This window comes from Apteryx rowi, unplaced genomic scaffold (assembly GCF_003343035.1).
Source record: "Apteryx rowi isolate R43461 unplaced genomic scaffold, aptRow1 scaffold_43, whole genome shotgun sequence".
NCBI lineage: Eukaryota > Metazoa > Chordata > Aves > Apterygiformes > Apterygidae > Apteryx > Apteryx rowi.
Window position 1 is genome coordinate 420,835 of NW_020450683.1, and position 20,685 is coordinate 441,519.

The 20,685-nt window shown below is 43.2% G+C and overlaps 1 protein-coding gene across 6 annotated transcripts; it reads right to left on the bottom strand.

Annotated features, from left to right (window-relative positions):
• Nucleotides 1-47: 47 nt before the first annotated feature.
• TRNAU1AP (tRNA selenocysteine 1 associated protein 1) lies at nt 48-20,626 on the bottom strand. Of its 6 annotated transcripts, none has more exons than XM_026076297.1 (12): nt 18,160-20,621; nt 17,952-18,049; nt 17,061-17,160; nt 14,177-14,229; nt 12,691-12,822; nt 9,593-9,712; nt 7,993-8,155; nt 7,394-7,427; nt 5,325-5,639; nt 3,801-4,007; nt 2,891-2,969; nt 48-602 (listed from the first exon to the last, which is right to left on the bottom strand). In XM_026076297.1, exons 2-9 carry the CDS (start codon nt 18,035-18,037, stop codon nt 5,503-5,505), a joined length of 825 nt encoding a protein of 274 aa, XP_025932082.1. In that variant the 5' UTR covers nt 18,038-18,049; nt 18,160-20,621; the 3' UTR covers nt 48-602; nt 2,891-2,969; nt 3,801-4,007; nt 5,325-5,502. The 6 variants fall into 6 exon arrangements, with proteins under 6 accessions (XP_025932082.1, XP_025932081.1, XP_025932083.1 ...); XM_026076296.1 differs by having other exon boundaries at nt 2,757-2,969; XM_026076298.1 differs by lacking the exon at nt 48-602 and having other exon boundaries at nt 2,757-2,969; nt 18,154-20,622.
• Nucleotides 20,627-20,685: the final 59 nt, after the last annotated feature.

Below are 20,685 nucleotides of genomic sequence, written 5' to 3' on the forward strand. Positions count from 1 at the left end.
ATGCCATGCCATGCCATGCCATGCCGGTGGTGACCCCACTCTCCAAAGAATAAACGCACCCCCCCACACCTCAGACTGCAGCAGGAAAGGCAGGGATCTCACCCCAAAGCAGGAGGACCCCGGGTTGCAACCCTTCCCCTTGCAATGGGCGGCGGGCTGCGCTCCCCACCCAACCCAGCCTAAATAAATCTCAAATCTACGTGACATGGACAAGATGTAGCTTCTTTCTCCTCCTTCCCTCAAAGTGTGTGTCAGCAGTTCCTCTTCAAAAAGGTGGTGGCAGTGGCCACATTTTTCTTTCCTAGTCCTTCCTCCCTTTAGGAAAGTATATCGCAGCAGGGAACACCCTGCCCTCAGGGAATGGAAGAAAAGTTTCTCGGAAACAATACTCTACCTGCCGAAACAATATCTCTGTCATATCCCTGGCTCACAATCTATAATTAGTGGAGAGCACATAAAAGGAGAGCACCTGCTAACTGATTGGAAGGGGCTCCTGAAGTTTCTGCAGATACAGATGCTGAAGCCATAGCCACAGCAAGAGATCAGGATGAAAAGCTGGATCTCAGACTTGAGTGCAAATGTCTGCTTCCTGCCCTTGAGCCCTGGAGAAGGTAGAAAAGGGATGAGGGAGAACAACAGTTAACTTTTAATCTGTCCTGAGCAATATTCACAAATCTTGGGTGCTTCCTGCTGAGGAACCGCCCTTTCGGTCTGGTTACTCCACCACAAACTTGCCAGATCACAAACGAAGAAAGCCTGGCACCCGTTTAAAGCAGCAACAAGTCTGGAAATGAGCCTCAAATCTTGTGTGACCAAGCTCTTCTAAAAACAGTCCTTGTCAAATCCGGTGGGGACAGCTCACAAGCAGGTGGTCCTGTCCTCCACCTCCTGCGTGAATTCTGCAGCTGCCGTGCCGAGTCACGAGGCATACCCCAGACGGCACTAATTCTCCTTGGCACGGTACCTCCAGCAAAGCGAACCCAGAAACCTCCCCGTCAGATCCCAAAGCACGATGGGAACTGGGAGCTTATTGTAGCAAAAGTAAAAAAAAGGTTCAAGAAGACCTTGACAAACATCAAGTGTTTTGGAGGAGAATCTTCCAAACATTAAATGGGGAAACCCCCCAAGGACAATACTGAAAACCAAAGCCCATCACAGCCCAAACGAGGGAGATATGCAGAGCTCCAAAAAGGAGTAGAGAAAAACCTGCTGTATATTTGTGGTGCCTGACCACAGGTCAGCAAGGACCCTGAATAAACCTCCCGGTGCGGCTTGGAGCTTTACGTTAAACGTTTTCATACGCAGGATGGAGAGCGCGCTGACAGCGCCTGCAGTCCTTACCCCAGGACCGGTGGGAGCTGATGGTCTCTCTGATGGTGTAACCCACAGGGAAGCTCTCTATAAAAACTAATTGTAAAAAAAAAAAAAAGCAAGACACTGATCCCACTTGGGTCGGTCGCTAATGTCTGCGGCTCCTGAGGGGGCCTGCAGGCAGAGAGGACAAGACAAGCCCTGTTCATGCACAGCTGTTGATCGACATCATTTTCGCTGTGTTATCTACCACTACTTTCACCCTGGATATTTTACAGGAGAAGCAGCATGTTATCTGAGAAAACCGAGTATGTGCTAAGTGCTACCGCAAAACCCTTCTTACAAAATCTGGTTGCACTTGTTAAAACCACTTTGACTGGGAATAACTGCTAAGACAGAAAAGAGCAGTAGCTTGGAAGCAAAGGGAGCTATCTTCTGACGAAATGCTTGGAGCAAGCAACAAGGTAAAGAAAGCTTTGTCAGGGTAACTTTTTCTGAACTAGCTTTATCAGTTTTTAAATGTAGCTGTTGCATTTAAAATTCACACCCTATCCTGTTATAGAATTAATTTCATGTCAAAGCAAATCCCAAGTTAAATCCAGAAACTGGTGTATCCAGTACGCTGTAACAAGATGCTTTGGGAGATAGCAAGGCTGGAAGTTAAGGTCCTCTCAGATCTTGTTTAGCAGAAGCTGAGGATTAGCAACCCAGTGATGAGAAACCGACTGAGCATGCAAAGATCAGAGCAAAACATCTCCGTTCCTCAAAAGGGATTCAGAGGAGTACCTAAGGGTGTTCGGCACTGCTTGAAGCGTGTGGGATGGGATTTGGAGGCGAGGTTACGAACCCGTCTCCCGAAACTGGACCAGATRAGGGAAATCCTCTCTGCTGAGACACAGAGAGCATCACCGCGGGCTCCCGATCACAGCCCTTACCTCCTACGTGGGGCTGTGCTGGTACAGACCCTCATTTGTTAAAAAAGTGGTTTTCAAACCCCTTTGCCCCCTGAGCCACCACTCATCTACAGCATCAAACTGTTAATTAAACACAGAGTAATGGCAACAGGGCACCATGCAGCCTTGCAGACTACGGTTTGGAAATCACCACTTAACGCCTGGCAGGAGTAACGCCTACATCTTTCCAACTCTATAGCTGGCTAAACATTTTTCAGTCTATGTAGCTCAAATTGTCATCTGAGAGTCCCTGCAATTGAAACACAGTAATCTAAATTGAGTCGTCACATCATAGTCAAGTATAATAGTGAGAATGTTTAAGATGTTTTGTAATCACTAGCCAGTGYTGCATGCTGAAAGGCAGAGTACTTCACAATCTAAATTGCAGATTTTGATGCAATTTTTCAAGAAGCACATAATTCCAGTGCATTGTGGTATCATCTGCCTTGAAATTTCTTGCCTTTAGCATGTAAAGATAAAAGCACTATTTACCTTACTACATRGAGTCCTCGTCTTTCATCTCGCATTAGACTAACTGGTAATTAATCAGGGCTTTTCCTGTAGCCATCCATGAGAAACAAAATCCCACACTCTGTTTAGCTTGGCTTCCAACACACAAGCCCTACCAATCCAGGCGAGTGGATGTTTTGCAGCTCCACATAAAAGGCTCCTCTGTACTCCAGGTGCTGCAATAGTGGCCGGGAGCTGAAAATGAACATTAAGAAGAATAAACAAGTGATACACAGAAAAAAARTGCCAAGAGATGAGCAACAGAACCTTGGCTGAGATTCTACAAAAATAGCCCCAAAAGGCTGGCAAAGGTAACCRAAAACCCGCACCTACAAAGTAATGCTGGGGAGGAAGCTCTCTCCTCTCACTAAGCTTGGCAGGGCAAGAAAACTGCCTCCCTTTCAATCTCCCCAATTTTTTGGGGGGTGGGAGGAAGGGATTTGACTAGTAGATTTGAGCAGTAAACAGGCTCCAGTGGGTACTCTTTGTCGGCCTCTGTACCAACAAAATTGTCCTCCACCTAAGTGCCCTGTATATGTGTGTGTGTATGTATGCATGTATGTATATATATACATATATATACACACACACACACACACACACACACACACACACAACTATCTTAGAGGCTAGGAGATGCTACGGATGATGCTACCGTATCGCTTCCCCTCTTTCTCCACCTCCTGCAAGCAGCCAGGTCTGTGACAGCTGACAGCAGTCAGTACACGCCGAGAAGCTTAGATGGATACGGCTTATCCGCGCCTTAGGAAATATTAAACAGGCCAGCAGTGCTGAGCAGCCTTAGAATAGCAGCATACATTTGTATTGATAAAATAAGCGTGGCTTCAGGTCACCTCCTGTAGTGAATTAGGAGGGTTGTATTACAAAAATTAGATTTGGAGGGTTAGGGAAATGCAGGTCAAARAAAGGAGAATGAAGGGTGGTACAGAGTAGCACTGTCGTAGCGCAACAGGATGATCTAGAAAGCGTTTAACAGCGGAACAGAAAAAACCTTCTTTACGTCACCTCCAAAATGCCGCTCTATTGAACAGGCACTTCTGAAGCAGACGGGCATCGTTTTAGTGTTCAGCACCGCTGACCAGCCACATCAGAAGAAAAAAGCCCTCTGCCCTCTTCCGCTTCTCTGCTGCCTTTGAAAAACTAACATCACCGGCAGGGAATGCGCATTTACTTAAATCCAGAGTAACTGAAGGTCAGGACACTGTTAACAGCCTGCAGCAAAGTCAAAAGTGTAGCAGGAGGAAAAAATCCACAGGTGATGAGAACGTAGGGATCCAGTATTTCTCTTATCGCTCATTCAAATCTATGCCAAATCCAACAGGGAGATCACCATTACCTTCATATTCACAGTACATTGACCATAGCAGTTGATAAAAAGACCACAGACTGACAAATATATCATAATTATGGACACAAACAAAGGTGTAGTAGAAGTAGGCTTTATGAAAGTATTTAAACTTTGTGGCAAATTTCTGCATCAACATGGGCAGGGAGGCAACTAAATGCTCTGCAGTAGCAATTTCAGTTACCAAACTATTTCTTGGATAGACATTTATTACAGGTAGTTTGTCTGCTCCTATTTCTCAAAGAGTTTAAGGCACAAAAGCCTGAAAAGGGCTTATAACATGTACATAAGTGCTATTATTTTTGCTGTCACTTTTAATGCAACATAATATTAGCTTAAATATATTGCTTGTCYGTCCAGCTTATACAACATCCAGTAGAAAACTGCTTTCCAGATTAGCAACAATTTGTTGCACAATATATCGATTAGATTGCTCTGACCCGTTTTTGCTGCAAAATCTTCATTTTTACCATATTCACTCTGACAGGACAGTGGAAGACACTGTGAAATCTTAATATCTTAATGAGACCATCGAGAATTGTCCACAACGAAAAAGGTGAGATACACAGAATCATATTTAAACAAGGTTGCTGGTAAAAGTGTTTTAAACTGCTTCACTGATGGGGAATTATTTTCTCATACACAGATGGTGAGGCAAGCCAAACTGCGCTAGAGACCGCCATGTAGAAGGCATTGGTCTGTCGTAGTTTTATAACACTTTCTGTCTCCAAAATGCTTTTCAGGTAGATTGCTTAAGAACACCAAGCTATAAACTTGCTAGCTCAAGATCACAGCTTAGATTAAGCAAACATAAGCTTTTATCTACGTGCTTCTTTCCCATGCTCAAGTTACAGCAACCTTACCCAGTCACTAGAAAGCTTTTGAGACATTTTAGTGGTATCTGACATTGACTTTAAAAAAAAACACATTTACGAGAGTTGGATCACATGACTGAAGACAGTTAAATGGGCAGCAAAACAGAGAGATGGGCAGGAACCAAAATGCAAAGGGTAATTTTACTTAAAAGACCAACTTTTTTATTGTACGTTGGAGTAGAGTCTTTCCCCTGTGCCATCTTGTTGAAAGTTTATAAATTACAATTCCCAAGAAGTATTAAGAGTTCATTTCAAGACAAAAGGAATAAAACTGTTGCAGTTCTAACTTTCACCATGAATAAAAGTTACCATGATGCTCCTACGATACTCTTTTCGTACAGGAAACGCCACAGTCCTCCCGTACTTCGAGTAACAGACCTGGGTGGAAAAAGGGCCACCCCTCACTACTGCAGGATCCAGGTGCAGCATAACAGTCTGGAGCGCGCTGGCGGGCTTGTCACACAGAGACAGGGCCTCAGCAACGAGGCTATAACACGGCTGGAATCTCTGACGAGACAGTGTCCAAAGGCTGCCAATGACAGTCCATCAAGGCATCATAGAGCTCTTCACTCTGTTCCATAAACTGTTTATTTGCTTCGTGGACGTCCAACTGAGGCGTCGGATCTAGAGGAAAGAAGACAGAGAAATGGGTCGCAGGCCAAACGTGCTTAAGAAAAACCCAATCCCGATAAACGTGTTAGTTTTATTAAGACAAAAGTGGGTAGGGGGATGGGGGGGAGTTGTCACAAAGCATTCCCATCGCTTGCCCAGTCGTGGATCTGACTAGATTAGCCCTAGGAAATCTTTCTGCAATGGGGTAAGAAATAACTAACTCCAGGCACGTCCCTCTTTTCAGTGATGATTGCCCCCATAGCAGAGTCAACAGATAGAACGCATACCTGCACCTCGCAGTCTAGTGTAGCCACTTAAACTGCCAAAGAAGGTGGGTTGGCACTAAGACACCGGACTGCAAAGTGGAGCAGCGGAGGCGCAGGCACACGTTCCGTTCTGCTCACTCCACTACAGGGTCAGAGTGGATGGCTGGGGATGGTAGCGTCTTAAACCGCTGCAACAAGAGTCACCAGAGCTCGTCTGCCAAAGCCTCGAACATCTCAAAGCATTTCACAGTTAGTAACCAAAGTGGTGCCAGCGACACCCAGAGAATTCAGTATGAATATGTGCCCCATTTTACAGTTGGAAGAAATCTTTGTAAAGAATTTTGGGACTGGATAGCAATAAATAACATGTATAACTCTGGTACTACCAATGCATACTTAGCATTTTGCAAAATCAACTCATCTTATTCACCAAACCRCTTGTAGGATTTAAAGCTCCCCTAACAACACCCATAATCTAAAGATTARGTTATCAGACTAGCACAATCCCTTAAATTAGTAAGTGACTATATAAGTGAAAAGGGACTAGCCTACTAAATGGAAAAACTACAAAACACATCAGGAATACAATCCTTGCAATTGTGTTCAGTTTTAGCTACAATGTGTTTTAACAGATCACGGGTGAACAGAATTGGTAACATATTATTTCAGTTTCCTATAAAATTCAACATACAAGTACACAGAAAATTCAATCAACAAGAAAAAGACACCCTGGAGCTATTCTAATTATAGCATTGCTGTATTGGTTTGAGCATGTCAGAGAAAGGAAAGATCTCATGTAATGCTTTTAAAAGCCATCAAGGGCTTTCTCATTGACATCATCACTGATACCTGTGGATCCTGTACAGGATCCCTCTGCTTTCTACTTTTAACAAACTATTTTTAAGAGAAGAATAAGATACACTACATATTGCATATTCCACTCAAGAATATACATCAATAAATGAAAACTGCTGGTACACATATCTAAAATACCAGCATGATTTACTAGCCCATTTCAACCAATGACTGCCAAAGCAAATACCATACCAGTGTGCTACCTGATGTTATTTCTTTTTTAAAACTAAAAGCACAGTGAGGTACCCTGGACTCTAAATCCCAAGATCTTACAGAAAAACAGAATACCTGTATTGTTTTTGTAGCAGAAAAGAAAAAAAAATGCTAAAGAAAGAACAATAGTTTGAGTACTCCACAAGATTAAAATCTGTATTTTCAGGGCTGAGGAGATATGAACACAAGTCCACAAATCCTCTCAATGCTAGTGAAGCCAGTTAGCTTCAGACTTAGCAAGGCTTAGACTAGCAACAGCAAGTGTCAAATTGGGATGCAATTAGGTGATACTGACCTGCAAATTTTCTCAGGCCTCAGATTTACTCAAAGATAAAGGTACATTATACTTTGAAGCTAAGGGCCAATTTGAGAAAGGCTCTCTAACCAGTGCAAAGGAATTGACAACTCCAGTAAAGAATCTGAGAAACATACCTTCCAATGCATCCTCACCAACTTCTTCATATGTCTGCAAAGACAAAAAATATCCCCTTAGGACTACAGATACTTATCTTTTTCTAAGAACATCACCTGCTGATTACTACTGTCATACGCTGACTTTTATATCTGGCTGATTACAACAGAACCCGGAGAGCCGCTCCCAGCAGACTCCAAGGGGGAGATCCCACACTACGCTTCTAACAGAGGCGGCGGTTCTTGAAATTCCTGCGGCACAGTGGGTGACTGTCTTGTTCTGACTTACCCTATAAAACAAGGCTTGCGAAGGATCCTAGAAGGCAGTCTTATCACTGGCCACCCAACTGCCTGCATCAAGAGAATCCTTTACCCTTACAGCTGTGTTTAGAGGCCCCTTATGCCCCACAGCCCTTTTTACCCACCCAGTCCCTGCAATATCCCACAGAACAAGGCAACAATAAAAGCCAGGGGCTGCTAAACAGTTTTGTTTCCTCAGCAGGTGGCTATATTAAGACACTGGAGCTTGAGAATAAGACATGCCCATCACCCTTTTATAAGCAGTTTTGTGTTTCTGTGCCAAGAGGTCACCGAAGTGCGAGTACTCGGTGCTGTCCTACCTGCATTGTGCTCTGCGTGTATCCATACTGTGGATAGCTGTAGCTGTAACTGCCCGTGTTCTGGTCATAGCCCCACTGGGCATAGTAGTTGTGATATTGTTGGTAATATTGGTTATAATTATAGTTGTACATCTGATTGTACTCCACTGGTTTCACACGATTACTTAAAAAAATAAAACAGGGGTAAGTTACACATAATGCAGAACACCTAAGAAAAAGCAGCGAAATGAAATAGCTTAAGGTACTATATGGTACATAAACAAGGCTTATTCCAACATGCAAATTTCGGTCTTCAAAATATATTTGCTATTTATTGCTGCTGTTTTTAACATTTGCATAATTTGCAGAAAGAAAGAGGTGGTTTAATTTTAAACCCTTTTCCTGTATTCATCTTCCTCTTCATTAAAAAACATTTCTTTCACTCTATAGGAGTGATTTAGGATCATTTTCTGGCTTTGGGTAGGGAAGAGTTTGGGACTATGAGCCTCAGTTTAGAAAATCCTGAACCCATGATCCAGATTCTAGGGCCCTTTTTTCCTTCTGATAATTAAGACAAAGTATTCTGCAGCCTCCTGAGACAAGGTACTGAGTTTTGCTTTACGTTAAGAGTTAAAGACTTAGAGCCTTGTAAAAGAACGGGGGGTTTCTTTACTAATAATGGGCAAAAGCTTCTCCCTTTTGCCACTACCATACAGCAGCCTATGCAACAAGTAGTCATCCCCGTTCTCACAGAACTGGGTGATCTTCAGTGCACATAGTTTACAGAGCTCCTGAGGTGAAAAGGACTACAGTAATTAAAAAAAGGATTTTAAATAGTCTGTAAGCTAGTAAAATTCTTATTCGTTGACATAAAGCGGCAGCATTCCCCAAGAATTAGGAATCCCACCTGATTATCAAGATTTGAAATAATGAGGTGACAGATATCACTTGAAAATGAAAATATTCCATACACAAAACTATACCTAATGATGAAATTAAGGAGAAGTAGGAAGAGGGAAACATCAGTCTTCTCACCACAGTACATCCCCTCTTTCTGCTTTTCTCTTCCTTAACCCCCCCACAACTTCTGAGGTCACTGAAAATCTAAATATTATTCAAATAGGGAGTAATTTCTATTATTCGTATTACCCTAGTGCTACGAGCCCCAAGTCAGACCAGGATCTCATTGTATCAGGTTCTGAACAAACACAGAAAAAAAAGTTAATCCCTGCCCCAAAAGATTTATATTTAGTAGACATTGTAATAGAATTAGCAAGGTAATTGAGGTTGCTACCCAGAAGACAACAAGCAGATTTAGACAATTCCAATTTAAAGCAAAGGAACATATACTTCAAAAATAATCTTATTTAAATACAGTGTGTGTACAGGTGTGTGCATTTGCTATTGTACATAATTAAAGCAGACAGTGTAAAATGGTCTTGATCTAATGTTATAATTTTTTTGATTCCTCCGCATTCTGATCCTGTGGCTATTTCATCATATTCGTGGGTGTTCCCTCACTTTGTGATGGAAACATCCAGGATATGCACCCAAACCACAGAAAGATACTTAAAAATACACGTGATTTCACTCTTAAGCACCTGGCTGCTCTTATACTCACGCTTTTGGTATAGCCACACTCAAGCGTACAGGTTTAGAGCCCAACCCCACAGCTCCTTGACACTCTGTCAGCGCTCTTTTCTGTTCCAGTTCATCCGTGAATTTCACGAACCCGTAACCTCTGCAGAGATCCAGAACAATTTGTATCAAACAAACAAAAAAGCCATGCCACTTTTTTCAAATATTTACAGTGAAATCTAAATTGGTTTTGAAAATACTCTACTGCAAATGAAATACTTTCACTAGGGTTATCCAAGCTTTTACCAGAGATTAAATGATTCCCTGTTCAAGTTACTTTATATTATTTGAAAAATGCTTGAAATTGTACGTCTAAACGTCAGTAGTATTTTTCAAGGGCTTCAGAAATGTGAAGTAGATCTCGTGCCAGTGGATTCTGGGGAACTCTTAAGCGAGCTGACACAAGACGTGTCGAAATAATATGCATGAACAGACAGTTAGCAAAGCCTCAAATCTATACTGGGAGGATGCAGATAATCTAAATAGTTGCAAGTCAGCACAGGATCGAAAAGATAGGCCATCATTTATACCTAAAACTGTCCCACTGTGAAGAGAAACATTGCTTTTCTGCAGGATCAACAGAGATAAACTTTCCAATCAAATCCTTTTCTCAACAGGAAAATATTCAAATAGGCTTTCTGTCATTCCTAACAATTGCACAGCCCCATCAGCTTTCCCAGCAGTGGACCTGAAAATGAGTTCTTAATGTCAAGCTGCTAAAACTTGCTCTGACAGCACTACCTGAACAGTGGGAGCAGGCAGCCAGCAACCCCTCCACTCTTTAGCAGTCCTCCATAGCAGTGCTAACAGTCGTGGATGTCAGCCAGGCAGAAAACGTTGGTTCCCCCCATCCCCAGAAGTCCTTTGCGTGGGATTTTGATGCTGAAGTGAGTCAGAGGCAATGCAACAGCATCCAAGAGGGCAGAGCCAGGAGCCTGACATGGGATGGGCTGCCTCACACAGCAGAAAGATCAAAGGCTTACGTGTGGGAGGGAAAAACGAATCCATATAGGTGAAGGAAGGAGTTTGGGAGGGAAAGGGCTTGTCTACCCGGGGAAGTGAGGGAGCCGTAAGCGAGGGTGTAAATTTACAGCATATTATCTATTCTGTGGGAACTCTTAAACGCAAAGACGCTATTTTGAAAATGGAATCACCTGGTACTCAGAGTAGGTCCACACTGCTAACTAAYAGAGAGTAGTTGGTGCCCTGTGAAATGCAACATGTTGCACAGCAAGCTATACATTCAAGTCTGTATATATATATATATATACACACACACACACACACACTATATATATATATACATATATAGATATATGTATTCCACATATATACAAGCCCAAATCAAAGTTCAGGCTTGTCTATACACAAACTGCAGCGATTAAGCAAGAACAAAACTCTGCATGGCTACATGCTGTTTAAAATTGGTTATCTCAGTTTAACTTGCCTCTGCAAAAGCACAGTGACAAATTAAACCAGCGCAAGTCAACTTTTAAATCAGTTTTAGGTTTTTGCACACAGAATTATATAAGTTTCTAAGCCTGGAAGCAGGCACAGTACTACAGCATCAGGACCCAAGCTCCTTTCTTGCCTGGCCAGGAGGTCCTGGGTGAAGGCCTTCCGGAGCTACCACCTGAACCACCTAGCCCTTCCAGCCGGGGCTTTACTAGACACATCCACAAACCCTAGGCTGCTCTCTCACGGCACACTGACACCTGCAGTTGTCTCTGCTTTGAGTGACTTCACAAGTCACAACAAAATCCCTGGGAGCGACACATCTTGGCACTGCTAGAGAAGACAGTTGTACCCATGCCAGCAATACGACTTTAAGTCCCTGTCCCCTCCCCACTTCCTGAGCCACCACAGATTCCCTTTTCCTTAGGTCTCCATTTAGGAACTAGCCCCAAAGCTCAAGTAATGGCCCAACTTGCATCGCCCAACACCCATTCTGTGGGCAGGGATTGAAGCAGGTATAGCAAAACAGGCACTGCTGGGTTTAAGCCTGAGCAGACAGGGCAATGAGGAGGATGAGGCACCTGAGCCCACAAGGGCAGCGCTGGTCTCAGGTGAGCTGGCACTAACAGCATCAGCAGTTAACAGCCAGAGAGTGACTGAGCAGCTCTGCAAGAGGTTCAGGTTGGACGTTGGGACAATCTTCTTCGCTGGGGAGGTAGCGCAGCACTGGAACAGGCTGCCCAGACAGGCTGTATAATCTCCAGCCAGGGAGGTTTTCCAGACTACACAACTCATGGCTGACCTGATCTAGTGTTGGCAGTAGCCCTACTAGGAGTGGGAAACCTGGACAAGACACCTCCAGCGGTTCCTTCAAACCAACGTGTCTAAGACTGAGAAACCCTTATGTGAGAAAGAGGGGAGATTTGTAGCTATATTTTAAGTCTTAGCACAACATAGGCATTAAATCAGAATACTGTGTTTCACTGAAAGCATGTTTTGTTTTGAAAACAAGGATGCTGACCAACTGGTCCCTCTCCTGAGAAAAGGCAGTTTCATTTTCTGTTATTTAGAAAATGTTTTAATACTATCAGGACAACTGGCTTTTCGATATCTGGTTTTGGTGAGACATTTCCAGTGAAGATGAAGAAGGCAGTTACTAAATACTTGACAATGAATCATAGCTTTGTTTGCCCTACCCTGTTTGGAACAAAAACCAATAAAGCTTCCACAGGAGTATACTCAATAGCCTAAAGATTGTAAAAGCACAATTCTATCTGTAAGTCCAGAGAGTCAGCGTTTCTAAATTACCTAGACACTTTTCACAATTTTCAGAAGACCTGTAACATATTGCCAACCCACAAAGATCATAATACTGTCAGAGAGCGACAATATGCTACGGTAAATATTGAAATCCCAAAACACGTAGACTGAATATCCAAGAATGTTGTATTTAGTGGCCATGGGTTCCACTAAACAGTAARCTGATATGACTACTTTTTCCCTTGCTGCATTACATCGTCCTTTGAAAGGGATAAAATCTCAAAAGTTTAACAGATGCTTTATTTTCCCTAAAACAATGGTGCTGCAGGTGGAATGAAAGAAAGGAATGCATAAAAGATGACTTACTTGGATACTCCTGCCTGGTCCAAAACAACTTTTCCACCTCTACATGATGGATAAACTTTAACAAAAAATTCATATAACATGCCATCATCCACATCAGGAGTCAAGTCTCCCACAAAAAGTGAATATTCTGGACTAAAGAAATCAAAAGAAAACTTCTTAAGCATAATCACAGAAAAAAGTGTGCTGAGTGACAGCTAACATTTACCCCAAACATTTGACTTCAGACAGCAGTGATATTAAAGGACCATTTAATGGATACTTTAAAGTGCCTCCAATTAAATTGCTTAGTTGACTAAAATGAAGGTAATTTTTGTTGTCATTGCTTTTTCTAATTAGTTCAAGCAGCCATACCAATCTGCTCGATATTGCTTTTAATTTAAAGATAATTCATTTTTTTAGTTCTCACAGGATACTGAACATGGCTCTGTATCTGGATTTCTAATGTGGCAAGAAAGCATAAACATCTCTAAGTTAGCTTAACTTAATTTTTAAAATATTTCTCTTATGTAAAGTTTAATAGGACCATTTTTAAAAAATAAATGTGAAACTTAAATACTTTGACAGCATCTCTATATAGGGAATGCTCTGAATTTACAAAGAAGCAACGTCTGTTGTCTGATATCCCATTTATAGATTTGGTATCTTCAATATAGTTATCTTAAAAGATAAGAGAAGAATTAGATACCCTGATGCTGGAAATTTTAAATATCTTAAAACACACTCCTGCCTCAAATTTGCTGTGCCTTGACTCTAAACCAGAAAGCATTTATCTTTTTTTTTTTTGAAAAAGTTTCATAAATAATCATCTAAAATAAAAGTGTAATTGCTGAGATATGACTAACACTACCCTAATAAATTGCAGGACTGTGTTGTTTTCACCCTTGCACACACCTGCCTGAACACCTCCTTGCGTTATTATTACTTCAGCTGTGTAAGCGCTTCTGGGCAGGCRTTATGAAAGGTATTCACACCACCCGGGCGCCTAATTTAGCCAGTTTGTCTCCTTACGCACCTTTTACCGTCAATGGAGAAGGATGGGCTTCTCCAGAGGGCAATTCAGAGCATCTCYCTCTTTGCTGACTGTTGTGGTACTCTAGCCGGTTAAGGTAGGTGGTGTGAAACCACTGCGTCCATCTTTAGGTGCTAAACACATTCATGGCATAATATAGTGTTATGACGGGATGTGTCCCCACATAGGTAGAAAGCGCTAAAAAGATCTACAGCAACACCAGTATCTACAATGTGTTCCACAACAGTCTACCATAATCTGCTTTCTTAAATATGGGATTATCTGGTACTGCTAGACGAAATGGTACAAATTTTAGTTGCGTGCACCTCATGAAAGCTCTGCTATCCAAATTTGCTAGCTGTAGATCTCATCCAGCCATGATGCACTGGTGGGTTTGCACATTTTGAATACTCTTTGCAAGGCAGTTGATAAACAGACATTAAACAGGCAAAACTAATATTTGAATATTGTGTTTACCTGTTATCAGGCTGTTTTCCATACGTTGCATAATTCAATTTAAATCGCTTTGCCTGAAACAAGGCAAAAATGAATCCATATATTCAAACAGTCTCATGTGAATCCAAGCAGTTAGGAAAAAAAAATATAATAAGCTTATTTTACACAGTTTTCTTAATATTGACAGATGTCCAATGCTGTCAGACCAGCCAGTAAAGGAAACAAGGACAACATTTTTATCTGTTGTATCTTCAGGACGGCTACAACAATGAAAACCAGCTCAGAACCTGCACCGAGAGGTTTGGACTCTATTTCAACAGTTTATAAAGCTAGTGAAAGATAAGTGAACCTTAAATAGCATCACATTTTYACACTTTTAAGGAAGACAGGAAAAGCGAGGTTCTAACAATAAATATTAAATGACTCCTCCTAATTTTAAGGTCTTAAAATGAAATGATAGAACACACACTTGACACTTGTGATTTACAAGAACACTGACAGAACAGAAACAACCACACTGGAAAACAGAATCATCCCTTGACTCCAGAAGTATGCCTGAATACTTTGTGCAGGATGATGCATTCATCTGGTCAGATCCTCAGAAATGAGGTTTGTGTACCCAAACGGGACTTTTGGCATAATTAAGATCCCAAGTCCGAAAGAGTATCCCCAAAAGAATGACTTTCCTGTCATTTGACACTGGAGGGTTCCCCAAACTTTGCACCTCATTTTTTTACAAGCTCCCCAGGAGCCTAGACTTGTGCTACTGGCACATCTGGAACCCCCCACCGCCATCCTAACCGGGTTCAGCAGCTTGGTGTCCAGCTCGCATCTAAGTCTGATCAGGACCTAAGCAGCAGCTGATCTTCTACATCAAAATCACGAGGTTATCAGTCCCGCAGGTATTCCTGTATGATGCCTAACACACAACGACCCAAGTAGGCTCACTGCAAAGTGCTGTTTTCTTCTGAAACATGTCTGACAGAGGAAGAAGAAAAGGGCTACTCCCTTTTACAAGAAGACCTCAGCATTCACCCAGTCAGTGGAAGACCTAAACTGGATTCCCTCCTCAGTCTAAAGTACTCCAAACCCACATCTTTCTCTCTCCCCCTACAGACTGTCCAAAGCAGACCTTCCTCTGTATTACGCAGTGACATAGCATTGAAGAATTCAAGAGAAATTAGGGCAAAGAAAGCAAGTCCACAGTGAGTCCATAATCTAGAGAAGAGRACATTTCCTTAGTACAGTGGAGAGCCTAGTCTGCTCATGTACTTCATAGGATGAATTTTCTTCCCTCAGTGATAGCACAAATAATTCTTAGGAAACAGAGCAAAGCCTTAACTCTAGTCTATAACCATGCTCCTTGCATGCATTGCTTCACAGTGGTGTACATGGACCATTTACAAGTTTAGTTGCCTAAGACAAGATTTTGGATTCCACTTTGAAGCACACGCATCTTTTATTGGATCTGTTTTTTCACTGCAATATTTTGAATTTAAAATCAGTGAGAGAACAGTATTTCTACTCATACGAGTGTTGGGACACTAATTCTGTAAAACAGAGGCAGTAACATCACCACAACTCTCTGTTCTTCCTCTTGCTGATTCAGTATTTAAAAATAAATAAAAGAGTGAGCCATAGTCCGTTTTCTGCAAACAAGAGAAAAAGTATCTAAACGCAAGGGATGACCTGGACAACTGCCTGCTGAGTGCACTAGTTCAGGCTGGCTACATTGGATCTCTTTCTGACATCTGTAACTCTCTCCATGTATTATGTAAACCAGCTCTTTACACAACATAGCACTTTGAATTAAACTGTGGATAAAGGCAGCTATTCTCCGAAACTAACTTTAATGAATGTATTACCCCTGAAGGAGCTACCCTCTCTCTTGAGTGACTATAGAAGGCATCTAGGAAGAACAGCTTCCCTTAATTACGGCCTCTAACTTGCAGTATAAGAACATATTAAACTGGACAGGCGAAGCAAATACCTCCAGGTGTCTTATCTGCCCCTTTTGATGGAGGATGCCACCCTCTCAGGAAGGTTGACTGCACAGTTCATGGAACAACACCTGAACCTCCCAGTTTCCAACTCACAGTATTAAGCACACCGAAGCAGGGGTCAGTCTACCTTAATATATCACACTATAACTGAGGTGATTCTAGGGCTGCCCACCCACTGCAGCCAACTTGTGTGGGTACAGTGGACAGCTGTGTCAGCTGTCCCATTTTAATCTTCTACACGTTCAAATCAACACCCTAAAATTAGCCTCTGTGACTATTCCTCCTCTTCTTCCCAGGTACCTATCTTTCAGGTATCCAAGAACATCTATTAGGTATTGCAGTTACACAGTGGGCTGCTTCCACTCTAAGTGGGCTTGAATAACTTTTGTTTGCTAAGGGCCAAGAATAATTCAAGGCTTAAAAGTCATGTTTCTCTTGCAAATCAAAGTTATTCAAAACCCAGTAGGAACTTACTTCAGGTTCATCTTGTATTTATATCATAACATACACACTGTAATCAATTAATATGGAGCTAGCAAAGAAGAGRGACAGAAGGACTGTGATAGGTATATTCACCCTATTTTTCCTTGTTTCTGTCTCATTTCTCATCAGTCCAACTTCGGTAACAGTAGAAAGGCTCAGAAATACAAAACCACACCACATTATTTCTATACCTGGATTTTATCTGTAAATTCACACAGAAATTAATACTTTTTAACAATTAACAATTTTCTGAGGAAGATCACTAATAGTTTTACATTCATTAATTTAACTCTAAGGAAAACAAGAATTCCAGTTTGCTAACTAGTCAATTTGTTTTTAATCATTATGCAAAATATGGATTCCACTTTATCTATCCCTTCCCAATTTTGTTTCTTTACCAGCTGAGCTGATTTACTTACCGGTGTAGCACCAGGAAGCGGTTTTCCATTGATTTTGTGTAAACATTTTTCTGCAGTAGCTAGGTCTGCAAATTCTACAAAGCAATAGCCTGCTGGAATTCTGAACATAGAGACAGGAGAGGAGAGAGAAAGTTTTCAGATTGAAAACACATTTGAGGACGAACWTTATATTTTTAGATAAATCGTAGGAAATTTGCTATAGTAGCAACACTTAGAACAAATTCTTTTTCAAAGCATAAACATCAGCTTCCAAAAAGAAGCTAGCAAAGTAATCTTTGATCTCCAGTGAAGTGATAACCCCTACTTACCAATAAGTTATGTCAACATAAGAACACAGAAAATATTTTTGCTTGCAAATATTTAACTTCTTTATTTTATTAAACATAAATTCCCCCACCCAAGTTTAAACAGTTGAAAGCTGCAACTACAACACTTACAAGAACAGGAAACTATTTTATGCTGCATATAGTCACTCCAAATGAATTCAAAAGATATGGCTCTGGCTAAGTTAGACATCCCACCTCTGCCAACACCGCGTAGCTGCACAATGTAACAATTAACATAGCCTAGTCATTGGAGCCTTCACTCCAGAACGTGTAATTCCCAGGTGGATTGTATGCCATACGCATGCCATTCTTTGAAAGAGTACCGAAGCACTGCAGGATGAGGGCCAAACCTTGGTGAGGTGATGGAGAGGTTGAAGAGCCAGCAACTGTCCTTTCCATTGCTATCATCAATATACCTATATTGTTGGCAGCAATGATGAAAAGCTCAAAGAGAAAATCATTCTGATATAGACAGGACCACAAAGATGCCATGTAACGGGCAAAAGGTACAACCCAAATGCAAGGACGCACTCGTAGAATGAACTGATAACAAACAAACAGTTACCCTGTCAACCTGTTTCGAATGATTTTTACACTCAGTACAAGCTCTCCCATGGTAGCAAAGGCTCTCGAAACAAAGTTTTCATCCATATATGGCTCCAGCTATAAAAGCAAAAAAAAAAGTTAGATTTGGGAGTCTACAAAAAGGAGAATATATGTGTCAATGTCACCCTAAGCAGTTAAAACATTATTGAGAAGTATTTTACCCTTACACTTCAAAAAGAAGACTCATTTAAGAGGGTCGATGCCACTCAAAACCAGCAGGCATGCATGAACCAGGCTCAACAGTCTGCAAAGTGGAACCCAAGAGACAGCATGAATTTCAGAGAACAGGGAGCTTTCACAGAAGGACAAAAGCCACTCAGAGACATACAGCAACAAACTGAGCGTCACTACACGGAGCAGGGGATGAGGAGACGGCAAGCTCCTTCTCCGTACGCAGACGGAGGTTGGGCCAGCACTATCAGTACAAAGGTGCGGCACAGCCCGGGATGCCAGGATGAACGGGCGGCATGCGTCAGGTAACACAGCCTCCATCCAGCCGGGGTGGGGGTTTGCAGAGCCATGTCAACCTCAGGTAACCAGGGAGCTTTACGGGGCAGCAATTAAAGGGGAGACTCGTAACCGCATCCCGCAGTCAGTCAACACTTTGTATCGCACGCGTGCATCGAGTGTCTTGTGCTGCATGGGTGAGAGGGTGACGCTGTGCACGCGAGAGTGTATATGAAGCGCAGGGCAGTGGCACTGTACGAGCGAAGGTACTGGAGAGGAGGTGACTGTACGGTACATGTGACTGAAAAGTAGGAAATAGCACTGCGATTTGGACCAAAYAGATAATGAAGTGACTGAGGGAAAAGGATGCCTCTTCGCATAATAAAAAGTGGCAGTCAAGGGTGGCACTGACTGAAATGAAGTTTTGCTGCAATACRCAGGCTGATGGGCAGCACCGTGTCTACGTGGCAGGTAACGCACGGCTGGGGTGGCTGTGTTTGCAAGTGAAAAAAGGCACTGTGCAAGCACGGAGCTCACACTGGCACCACGAACGAGGGGTGCGGAACAGGTGAAGGGGGTGAGGGGAACAGAAATAGCTCCGCGTAAGTATATATACGTGTGTGACAGGCAGCAGGTAAGAGAGGTGGCCTTGTGATAACTGGTAGCCCTCGCGTGTGTTCGTGTGTCTGTCAGGTACTAGGTTATTCTTTCACACGCGTGTAAGTGTGCAGAGTAGCACTGTGTGTGTATATCTGGTCACGGGTGACCGTATTGCACAGGCATGTGCAAAGGTGCCAGGTGCCCTGTGGAAGTGTGAGTGTAAAACAGAAATGTTCCTGGTTTTGGCGCATGTACAAGAAGCATCATGTAGCCCTACTCTGTGCAGACATGTCAGGCAGAGGGTGATCTTGTGGTATGTGTGTGTACATGACAGACAGACACAGAAAAGCAACAGGTGACTGTTGCTTGCATGTGTACATGTGTATTTCAAACAGCAGCGGACAGTTTGTGAGAGAGGGAAAGAGAGGTAACTGTGCTGTTCTGGTGAGTATTTGTTTGAAAAAGAAGATGACCTTACGGCAGAGAGACGGGAGATAACCCTTTGTGCAGGTAAGAGAGACAGCGAGGGACTCCAGCGCGTGTTTGCAGGCAGTGGAAGACCCTCTGCCAGGCCAGCGTATGTGCGCAACGCAACGGGAGACTCAGAGTGGATATGGGACAGAAGAAGACAGCAGGGTCCACAATAACGCACTGGTTTGTGTGTGTACACGCACAAGAGAGAGGCTGTGAAGGACTACAGGATGCACGTGTGCCCGAGGGGCAAGCGGCAGGGGACTCCACGATATGCTGGTGGCAGTCTGCAAGAAAGGGATGTGGGGGATACTAAGGGCTGCTGTGAGTATGTGCATGCAGGTGTATATAGGCATGTGGCAGGCAGCCAGGACACCGTGATACAGCGGTGCGATTGCAGTATGGCTGTGTACAAGCGGCAGACAGTGGAGACGCTACAATATACCGATGTGAGCACACACATACAGGTGTGTGTGTGTGGGTGGCAGATAGCAGAACGCTACGATACACTGCGTGTGAATGTGCATATGTGCATACGTACACGAATGTGTGTGCGCAGCGGCAAGCAGCAAGGGACACTGAGGCGGACGAGTGTGAGCGTGTATGTAGCGCGTGGGCAGGAAAGGCGGTGAGGGACGCTCTGGGGAGTGTATCACTGCGTGAGCATCCCCAGGAGTGTATGTGAGCAGGCAGCGAGAGACGCACGGGAGTGAATAAGCCTCTGCGAGTGCGGTTGCGCTCCCAGGAGCCAGCGCAGGCAGGAGCGAGGGAAACTCTGGGGCRTGTTAGCGCCTACGTGGGCATGTACGAGAGTGTAAAATCCTACGAGTGTGAGCGCACCCACGGGTGTGCGTGAGGCAGGCAGGGAGGGATGCTCTCGGACAGGGGCCTACGAGCGTGAGCACAAGTGTGAGCGCACGAGTGCAAGCATGTGAGYGTACAAGTGCCTTTAACTGGGAGCTTAAGCTTGTAAGTGTGTAAATGCCTATGGCGTGCGAGTGGGTACACGAGCATATACATCCCTGCCAGGATGTGGGTATATAAGGTTGTGAGCGTGCAAGCGCCTGGGAGTTTGTGAGCGTATGAGCGTGCAAGTGCCCAGAGCACACGAACACGAGCGTGCAGGTGCCCACGAGCGTGCAGGTGCCCACGAGCGCGCAGGTGCCCACGAGCGC

Coding starts and splice junctions, on each gene's coding strand:
- TRNAU1AP (XM_026076297.1), bottom strand. CDS start 18,037: ATGGATGAAAACTTTGTTTCGAGAGCCTTTGCTACCATGGGAGAGCTT. Junction 9,713..12,690: donor GACCAGGCAGGAGTATCCAA/GTAAGTCATCTT, acceptor GGATCTCTGCAG/AGGTTACGGGTTCGTGAAAT. Junction 7,428..7,992: donor ACACGCAGAGCACAATGCAG/GTAGGACAGCAC, acceptor TTGTCTTTGCAG/ACATATGAAGAAGTTGGTGA.